Source organism: Acyrthosiphon pisum, chromosome A1 (genome assembly GCF_005508785.2).
Source record: "Acyrthosiphon pisum isolate AL4f chromosome A1, pea_aphid_22Mar2018_4r6ur, whole genome shotgun sequence".
Classification (NCBI taxonomy): Eukaryota; Metazoa; Arthropoda; class Insecta; order Hemiptera; family Aphididae; genus Acyrthosiphon; species Acyrthosiphon pisum.
Window position 1 is genome coordinate 62924519 of NC_042494.1, and position 10799 is coordinate 62935317.

Here is a 10799-nt window from a genome sequence, read left to right on the forward strand (position 1 = left end):
GACCCCCCCCCATCCCCCCTATATGTACGCCACTGATAAGGAGAGCAAGTGGATTAAGGATATCTATTGCAGACTATTTTATTATTTAATATAATATAGGAAATTATCAGTGTCGGCCTGGAACACCAAAGGCCCATGGATCAGTTTTTAAGGGGCCCCCAAAAAATGTATACCTATGCCATTTTTAGCAATATGGATTATAATATTATAAAATGTGCCTTTATTATAATCTTAATAAACTATTATATAATTTAGTAAATATACGTTTCATGATTAATAATTATAAATTAATGGCACACATTCACCGCGATAAATAAATAAATAACCAAATAATATACAACAGTATAACACCAAAGATATCGCGAACTATACCTAATTCGTTCGCTGTGGCGGCAACAACAATAGACAAAACGCTACTACAACAGCATCAGTTCACAGTTGTATCGACAAATCATAGCTGAATAATATGCAGTCGACAATATTTTTATAAATAACTATTGCTTATGGGCTGCGAGAAGACATTATTTATAATTTATAAATAATAACATTAAATTATAATATAAGTATATCTAATATTAACGCGAACTCTAACGTAGGGAATAATTCGTTTAATAATAAACTATAGAACTATTGAAACATAATATGAAAACTACAAAACAATAAATATCTAATAATAATTATCAATAATATTACAGTTTACATAGAAACAAAATTACGAAAATTAAAATTATAGTTTTATTATAGAATTTAAACTTTGAAGACAAATGTCAAATACATAAGCCATAAGCATAACATTATTTAAGTAAATGTCTTATCTTCATCATTATTATATATATTATTTATACAACAATATCATACATATTTTATATGCAATATTTGCATGATTGCTGAATTCAACAACGGGACCCTCGTGCAGTCGTCCAAAACATTGGTTAGAGAGATAAAATCTAACTTGGCCTACAGTAGCGCGATTATTCCAAAAAACCTCCTTCTACTAATTGTTACAATGTTACTATTATAATTGTTACTTGACACTTGCATTAGTATGCACTACTCTCACACTATAGATAATAGGTAAGCATCTGATAATTGATCCAATTTTTAAGACCGTACAATTTTTCTTTACCCTGGACCTCAAAAATATGGGCCCTCCCCCAAAAAAAACCGGAGGGGCCCCGGCCACGTTCGCGGCCTAGCGGCCATGGCCAGGCCGACACTGGAAATTATAAGACCCATTCACTGACCTAATCAGGATCAATATAATCATGACTGGCGTATATACGAATATTATATTCATTATGGGCCGATTTATCAGTCATCACTAGACAAGCATAGCACGACTAACGTGGCCATAATTATACACTTTTTAGGGTTGTTATAATTATGACATTTAAATATGTACAGTACAAATATAAATTGCGCAATTTAATTTTATAATTCCTATGTAAAATTAATTTTTTGGCTCTTTTTTTTTTAAAAATAATGACAGTGTCATTTATATATTATATATTTTGATGTTATCTTACTATGAATTTAACATCAAAGTCAATAAGTCATCAAAGCAAGTACTGACAATATAACATTTCCTTGTTGATTCCTCAAAAACGATTTTAATCAACCGGCTAACTTAATCATGGTGAAAAACTGTAAACAGTGCAAATATACATGCAATGGTTTGATTGAACCTGCAATTTCACTATGGGCCCAGGCCTAGGGGGCCAGCCCCCTAAATACGCCACTGAATCATGACAAAGTATAATATAGTATATTATACATATTATAGTAAATATATACTATATTTTGTCATGAATGATGAATATAATAAATAATAATGACCAAAATGAATAACGATTAAGGTTCGTTCTTCGTTATAAACATACTACTAGACAATATACATTAGAATACTCTTTATATTGAGTGTAAGGTCATAGGTTAACACGGAATAGCTGATAATATAAATTAATATATTTATATATCGTCTACTCAACACTCATCCGATATTGACATATTGTGGTTATTATACTTATACAGTTATACTAGACAGTGTCTAATGCATAGACCTATTATAGGTCTATGGTCCAATGTCTATGACCCACAATTTAAGATAGTACTATATCGTGCTGAACTAAACGTAAAAAAACGAATGCAACTATGCAAGTGCTATCAAACATCTTCGAACGCTTTTGTTTTATTGCTCTTTGGGTTGCGTTCTGAATAGTCAATAGAATGAATAGATGATAATATTTTTGAACATCACATATAGATAGATATTAGAAGCTAGAACAAATATAAGGGTATAGACGTATATAGTCATGTCTATTTTGTCATGGGTAGAGTGATATACGGCAGATGACTGTTAAATGTTTAGTTTTAGTGTTTATAATATACCTAGTACTTTACAACATGACGAAATAAATATCGTTATTTCGTAATGCTGTACACTAATTAGTAACTAACATTTATACTTTAAAGTATAGACAACTACTGTAACAGTCACCGGTCTATTTGGCAGAACACTATTTTTATAGTTTTTTTTATAGTTCAGTAGTTCAGCGCCACTGACTAGAACGTCAGTATGAATCATAATTCATAATAATTAATAACTTTTTAGCCGTGCTAAGAATAATTTAAATTCGAATTTCGAATAATCGAGTAAGACATTTTGAAAAGAAACAAAATCACGATTTAAATTTTAAGATATACCTACTTAAACCGTGAACACAATTATTCAGAAATATACGGATTATAAAATGTATATTTGAAGGTTGGTTACCAAATTGTTGGGATTTTTACTTTTCCATGTTGGCAATTATGAATTTATCATTTTTTTTTTTGTTCAGTTGTGCAACACTGCACCTTCGGCTTGACGCTACTACAACAGTCTGCCAGTCTGGTGTTTTTTCATACGCATTTCTGTGGTTTGTTAGCTGCACTGGCTGATTAAAATTGAATTCAGCGGTCCGTCTTATCAAGACGAATCCGACTAATCCGAGACCGAGTTCCAAAAATCCAAACCCAAACCTCCAACGCCCGTCGCTGTCGGGCAACCTGTACCACGGACTACAACTTTACTTTACTTTATATATTTAACCAACTATATAGGTACATTATAATATTATATTGCAATATTAACTATAAATTTCGAATCGCGGCGCTAGTTGCGGTGCGAACCCGTCTTAAATTTTAGTTTTCTATTTCCACACTGTTGCTCGTCCTGAATCGTGTTTACGATTGCGTTATTTGCATTGGGTGCAGGAGCTCGACTTGTAATCATTTTGTTTATTCGTTCGCTCATTCGCTGTTGGGCACCGAGTACTTACTGCGGCCAGCTAGTTCCTCAAAACGATAAGCGTCTATAGCACAACTACCTACAACCGGTAATCATTAATCCGATTATCGAAGTTTCATTCCGGCGCCATTTCGAGGGTTTCGATTTAACTACAACGAAATATACAATAATTCTTCTTTGCGTATATCCGTCTGCGTGATTGTTCGTACAATGAGTGTATCGGTAAGAGTTTTACTTGCCTTATGGCATTTTAAAATAACGTTTTTATTGTTCGAATGTTTTTCAACTAATGTATGATTTTTTGAATAGGGGGAAAATGCTGTAGATGTTGAAGAACCGGAACAGTTCAGAAAATTATTCATTGGTGGACTTAACTATACAACTACAAATGATTCATTAAAAGAATTTTTCGAAAAGTGGGGCGATATTGTCGATGTAGTCGTTATGAAAGATCCCGTGACAAAAAGGTTATACTCGAAGCTTTAAATTTTTCTCACAAATTCATGCAATATAAATTTACTTAAATAGTTAAATGTTTACAGAATATATATATGTAGTTGAAATGGTATTTTAATATTCCTTATTATTAAATACCTTAATATGATTATTTCAAAATAATAAACAAAATATTATTCAGAATTAATTTGGAGGTTAGCTTAATTATAAATTAAATCAATTAGTACATTTCAATGGAAATATTTTAAATGATTATTTTTTAATACTTTGATTATAATTTGTTAGATATTATTTGATAAATTTTTATTATATTTTAGTGGATATAATTATTATCTGTACATATAAATTTTATTTTTACAGTTTTTTTTTCCAAATTATAAAATAGATAAATCAATTAAAAAATGCATTTTAGATAAATTATTTAGTGTCAGTTTTGTTGGCTTTAACCAATTATAATTTTATAATAATAACTATTTCTCTTAAGTTCATTCACTTCAAAAATAATTGAATATCTAAGTAACAATAGTCCATAAAATATTATAGTACCATTAAAAAATCATTAATTAAGCATTAACAATTCATAAATATAAAATAATTATTTTAAATTTTTCTTATATTTACGGGTCGACTATTATTTTCAACAATTTAACATTGATTATTCTTTAAATTTAGACAATATTTGTAAAGTTTTCAAACTAATTTTGTTTTTGGTACATACAATAAGATTATTAACACTGTGTTAACATTAGATTTAAAAAGTTTAAAATGCTCTTAAAATATAAAATACGCCAAAAACTTTTAAATATCCGATTTTACTTAAAATAAAATATTTCTTATAACGTTTATAACAAGTTTATTTTATATTTTAGATCACGAGGATTTGGTTTTATTACATATTCAAAAGCTTCAATGGTAGATGATGCTATGGCCAATAGACCGCATAAAATTGATGGCCGTGAAGTAGAAACAAAACGTGCTGTACCTCGTGATGTAAATATTAAATCAAATTTTATAAAGAGAATCTACTGTTACATATTTTACTATTTATTTCACAATGGTATTTTTATAGGACATAGACAAACCTGATATAGCATGGACTGTAAAAAAAATGTTTGTTTCTGGAATTAAAGAACAAGCTGAAGAAGACTTAAAAGAATATTTTGGACAGTATGGAAATATACTTAACATTCAAATTATTGCAGACAAAGAAACTGGACAGCGTAAAGGCTTTGGATTCATTGAATTTGATGATTCAGACTCTGTTGATAAAGCTGTTTGTATGTATTATTTTTATTATTTTTAAATTATTTTTTTTTTTAAATGAGATTTATTTTTTTTAGTAATCAAAACCCATGAAGTTTCTGGATCTAAATTAGAAGTTAAAAAAGCTGTCAGTAAAGATGTAGCATCGGCTTCTAGAGGTCGCAGAGGTGGCCGTGGTGCTAGTGGTGGAAGAGGACAAAGTTGGGGAGGACCAAATAACTGGGGAGGTGAGTCTGTTTTAACTTAATGAATATAATATATAATTACATCTAAATTATAACTTATGACGTTACTTATAAGAAACAATGACATAACCCAAAGCTGATGGGAATACATATAAGTTTTTCTCATAAATAATTTTGTAATATATATTTTTGCATATCAAAGTTGACTATTAAATATTTTTTATTTTTTAGCCAATATATTTTATCGTATTGTGGTTCTTATAATTTAAAACTGAAAACAATCAATTTTTAACATTTTACTTATGTTGGTTAATTTATTTCCAGGTAACCATTTTGGGGGATATGGCAATGGAGGCGGTAGTGGTGGTTGGGCTCAAGGCGGTCCTCAAGGTTGGAATAATGTTTGGGGTAGTCAAGCTACCCAAGGAGGTTGGGGTAATGGAGGTATTTCATCAGCTATAACGTCGATAAATTATATTTATTTAATTAAATATATTTTTTTTATATAAAGGAGGTAATTGGGGAGGTAGTCAAAGTAGTGGATATGGAGGTGGACCAATGCGAGGAAATTTTGGTAACAACAGAGCAGTACCATATCATACAGGCCGTGGTAATATTTGTTGTTGAAATAATTACATTTTTTTTTTTTAAATTTTCATTTAATATAATATAATTTATTTCTAATAACATAATTTATTGGTTTTAGGAGGTAGTGGTAATTTCCACCAAAATTCAAGAGGAAGGTATTAAAAGTGAGTATTGAGCATTAATATTTTAAAATTATAACTGTTAATGCTTCAAAAATTATTCTTAGCTTAAATAAAAATAATACTGAGGATTGTTTTTGTTTTTATGCATAATGATTTTTTTTGTATCTTGTTAGGCAGGTTGCTGAAGCGAGGCTGGTAGGAATCAATAACCATCAAATTTCTTTCCTTCAACTTTTGGGTATTGAACTATTCGAATGATGTTTTTTTCAGACAAAAATTATCTGCTCTTCACATGTTGACACTTATTGCCATTTATGAACCACTATAAAATTATGTTAGTACAATATTTGTTTATCATATTCATTATGATTTAAAATTTAGGTGAAATAAGATTAAAACATTTTATATATCTACTATATAATATATATATATAAATACATATATATTTTTTTATTTAATTAATTATTGTTTTTCCAATATAATTTTTAAAATTTAAAACACTGGTTAATTTAAATGTAAAACGTTTTATTTAATGGTGAATAATTTTTGTGTAACTATATATTATTATATTAATAAAATAAAAAATACCCAGTCTTTATACAGGGACCAGAATACAATTGTTGTTGAATCAATATTTTTAATAATCACAATACATTTTTTTTAGTATAAAGAACATTCTTAAATGAATGCTTAAATATGGTAGGCATAATTTCTACTATATTGGAACAGATCGTAAGTAGTGTGCATTGTTATGTTCTAAAATTCTGTAAAATATATTAACGTCATTATTTCCTCATGTGTTTTATTATAATCATGTTAAAGTGAAATCTCTATTTATCAATGTCTTTCAATTACTGAATCTTTTCTAATAATTTATTTTTTTAAACTGGTTAAATGTGATTATGTGGCATCTTACTACTTTTAATAGTGAATTCCGTTCAATAATACAGTTTTTTAGTCACCATCGTTGTGTCTTATAGAGGTTTCACTATCAATAGATGATTAGTTATAGATTTTGGGTACAAGATATTAAATTAGGCATTTAATGCAGACCAACATATTGAGACTCCTATCAACAGCGTAGGACTTAGGTCCCCCGGTTCCAAGATAGTAAGTGTCTTAGGTAGGTTTGCAATTTACAAATTATTATTAAATATAAATAATAAAAATTAAATTATATAATATTTGAAATTGATCAACAATATAATATAAATATGTTGAAAGTTACATTTTAATTATAATATTTGTCATATTATGTTTGCTAATTAAATGTTGTTTTTTTGATTAATTTTGATTTTTAAACAAATATACAGTCATTATAATTTTGTCGGGCTAGATTAGTTGTAGATAAGTTGTAGAACTCTCTACAACTTTAAGTCATATTATTGTAAAGTTATTATATGTAAAATGTGGCATTACTGGATTTTAACAGTTATTAAAATATATACAATTTATATTTAGAATTTGTTTTTAACTTTAAGAAGATGATGGTAATTCAAATTACTAAAAAGGTATTATCTTTTATTATTAAATTTCTCGTACCTTAAATTTTTAGGACAACAATTATTTTAAAATGTATAAAATATTACTATATCATACTAATTAACATTTCATTCAATTTTAAATTTAATTAAGAGAAAATGTGACTATTTTGAATATTAATCTTTAAAACGTGGCCCTGTGATATTTTTAGTGGCTGCATATTTATTAATGATTCAATCATTGATTGAATGTATGTGAAGAAAATGTTCAGTCAATGATTATCTGATTAATTATTATTATTTTATTCTTGATACTACTTATATTATGTCTAGGCAAATGTTCAACTAAACAGTTTTCAACATTTCAAGAAACTATTGATGCATAATTTACATAGGTAATTTATAAAACATTTTATTATTCTTATAAGATATGTCATAATTTGTGTTATTTTTGCAGTTTTGGGATCAAACTGATATAATTGAAAAGATGACAACTGCCTGTATTTAATTTTCATGGTGACAATATGTTGGTTAGTTAAATATTGACATTTATTAGTTAGCTTATAATTTTAGTTATCTGAGTATGTTCTTATATGTTTTTATCATACAATTTTTTTTCCAGATTTCAAAAGGTACATAATATATACTACATAGCCAAATTTTCAAAATGTATGTCAGACCCAAACATAAATCAAACCGTTTTGAAGTAAGTGTTGTACAATACTAAGTTTTCCATTGTTATGCTGTCATAACTAATTGTAATTTAAGTAAAAATCAATTAGTTAATCTGCATTTGTGGAAGTGAACATAAAAATTAATGATTGTGTACTAAAATTATCTTTATTCTAATTCCTCAGGAAAATTATTTTATATTGTATTATACATAAATCTTTATATTTTGTAAATAACCTATCATGTTTTTTCTCAAATTTGATGAAGGGTCTATGATATAAGAAATTAAATATTTTTCCAAAAATGTAGAACAAAATACAATAGGTATGTGAGTTTTTATAAAATTGAAGGAAACTTAATGTTATAAAATAATATTATAACCAAATTTGTTGTTACGTCTAAATAACTGCATTAAACACTATAGTTTATATTGCTACTATTGTTGGTGTTACACATTTAAGTTAAACATATTGAACTAATATTTTACTCAATATAATGTTTTAATATGTATAGAATTGATTGCTGTACCTACCAAAAAATATATGTATTATATGCCATCTGTTTTATTTCCCTCTTTTTCAACTCTTTTTTAGTAGTATACTTATATTTTAAAACTTAAATAACTTATTTAAGACTGTCTTGTTTTTTAAGACTGTCTTAAATAATAATTATTATTTTTATTATTTACATAATAAAAGAACAATCTTGGGAATAAAGTTTTTCTGGTGGACGATTGATCCTCAAAAGTGGCACTGGATCAATATTTTAAATAATGTGCCTATAATTCTGTATTAATAGGTATAAAATAATATTATTAGCTATGTTTATTCACATACATATAGTGTTATAGTAGATATATTTACTCCTTAGGGTTTGATAATAACAGTAAGCTGATAGATACCTACTTCAAATTATATTTGTTTGAATCAATTAATTCGTTTTGGGGATTTGGATAGGTCCTAATAATTGCGACTACATTTTAGAATATTATCGTTTATCAAGTTGGTACATTTTATGTATAACCTGTAAAATGAACATAATGTTTCATTAATTATTTATAATTGATAGAAATTAAACGAGGTTAAAGAATTTTAACATTATTGTGTTAATGTGTATTTGCACAGATGTATTAACAGCATATTTACATTATTTTATAAGGTTAAATAAGGTTACATAAGTTTAAATTAAAATTATGTACCTTATCTTGATAAGTGTTTTTAACTATAGGTATTTCTAGTGTTTTACTAACCACTAGAAACTATAGGTTTCTATTAAAATGGCGCATTCAGTAGTTAAATTCTCAAGTAATTATGTAGGTTTATAAAAAAATATTCATATTATTTTCTTATGAAAATTAAAGTATTATTTTTCCATATAGGTATCTAATTGTATTATTTAATATAATATTTATAACATTTGCTATGACTTATAAGTAACTTGAGTATCTTAGACCAACTTGTCCAATGAAATAAATATCTATAGACACATAGTACCTAGATATCAGGTATCTCTATAGTTATCTACTTGTTCAAATTAAAATATAATGAGGATGTTAGCGCACTATTTGTTTTCTCTCTCTGGCCCACGTGCAACATATAACAAAACGCATTAACACAGAATTATTTTTTCTATGTTTTTACATTAATTATTTAATATTTTAATAACTAATTAATTTAATTCAACAATTTAACATTATATATTTTTGGTATTTATTAGTATATTTTTTTAGTTATATGAAAAAATATTGATAAAAATTATTGGCCAGATGAGCCTCGCAAATGTTTAATTAATGTGTGTTTCTCATTTTGTGCAATATATCTAAGTTACGAGGGCAGTATAATTTATATTCGTATTAATATTTTTTTTTTATTACAGTAGAACTTCCATATAACAGTCACCGAAGGGACTGTAAATAATGACCGCTATTTAGTGGTGCCCGTCCTACAGAGGTAGGATAACGCTCGACAGGATCAAAAAAATTGACCGTTACACAGAGGTTAGGTTAATTTTGATAGTTTTCTATTATCAAAGCATTAAACAAATGATTTATTTGCAATGAAGTCTTAATTCCTAAGGTTAATATAATACCTATTTATGTTACTTTTGATCTTATTGCTTTGTTATGTTTAATTTTTTTAATTTATAATATTATGTAAGTGTGGTTAAAAAACTATTTTGTGAAATACTAAAATGAAGTCCTAAGAAAAAAGAAAAATTTAATTTATGTGCCTAAAACTATTTGTACCTATTTAATTAAATGTAATATATAGGTATTATGGTTCTTTATTATATAGATATTTTTGTTACCTATTAACAAAAGCAATTAATATTTATAGAAAAATGTTGGTTAAATTAATGAATCGTTGTTTGGGAAAAAATTTGTATGGAACGCTGAAAATAAAATATAAACCACAGAGTACTCTTTGCCACTTTCACCTCTGCCTACTAGTAAGTACTTTTATTAAAAAATTTACTTTTATGCAATTGTGCATAAATATACTAATTTTATTATAATTGGTACATAATTTAGAGAATGTTATAAATAAGAAAATAAGTATACAGACGTACAGTACGTTGTAACTTTAAAGGGGGTTCGATACCATGATTTTCGGTTTTCGCCAAACACACGCGTGACGTAGTATTTTGGACGTGTTTTTTGCCAAACATACCAATAGATCTAATGAATCGATAAGAATTCTGAAAACAGATATGAATTCGTCATCAAGTCTACTTGAAGTCGACT

General features: G+C 27.2%; 1 protein-coding gene across 3 annotated transcripts; it reads left to right on the forward strand.

Annotated features, from left to right (window-relative positions):
* The first annotated feature begins 2995 nt into the window (after positions 1-2995).
* On the forward strand, positions 2996-10131 carry LOC100161401 (heterogeneous nuclear ribonucleoprotein 87F). Of its 3 annotated transcripts, XR_003839049.1 has the most exons (13): positions 2997-3511; positions 3599-3756; positions 4615-4735; positions 4815-5022; positions 5086-5235; positions 5518-5637; positions 5705-5803; positions 5900-5945; positions 6077-6237; positions 7718-7779; positions 7842-7914; positions 8007-8090; positions 9932-10052. XR_003839049.1 is itself a non-coding variant. In XM_001951626.5 (9 exons), the coding sequence occupies exons 1-8, from the start codon at positions 3500-3502 to the stop codon at positions 5941-5943; spliced, it is 912 nt and encodes a 303-aa protein (XP_001951661.1). In that variant the 5' UTR covers positions 2997-3499; the 3' UTR covers positions 5944-5945; positions 6077-6520. The 3 variants fall into 3 exon arrangements, 1 of the variants encoding a protein (XP_001951661.1); XR_001679388.2 differs by lacking the exon at positions 6077-6237 and having other exon boundaries at positions 2996-3511; positions 9932-10131; XM_001951626.5 differs by lacking the exons at positions 7718-7779; positions 7842-7914; positions 8007-8090; positions 9932-10052 and having other exon boundaries at positions 6077-6520.
* The last annotated feature ends 668 nt before the right edge of the window (positions 10132-10799 follow it).

Excerpts from the sequence above, each read along its gene's own strand:
- LOC100161401 (XM_001951626.5), top strand. Across the intron at positions 5,236-5,517 it reads AGGACCAAATAACTGGGGAG|GTAACCATTTTGGGGGATAT; the intron begins GTGAGTCTGTTT and ends ATTTATTTCCAG. Across the intron at positions 5,804-5,899 it reads ACCATATCATACAGGCCGTG|GAGGTAGTGGTAATTTCCAC; the intron begins GTAATATTTGTT and ends TATTGGTTTTAG.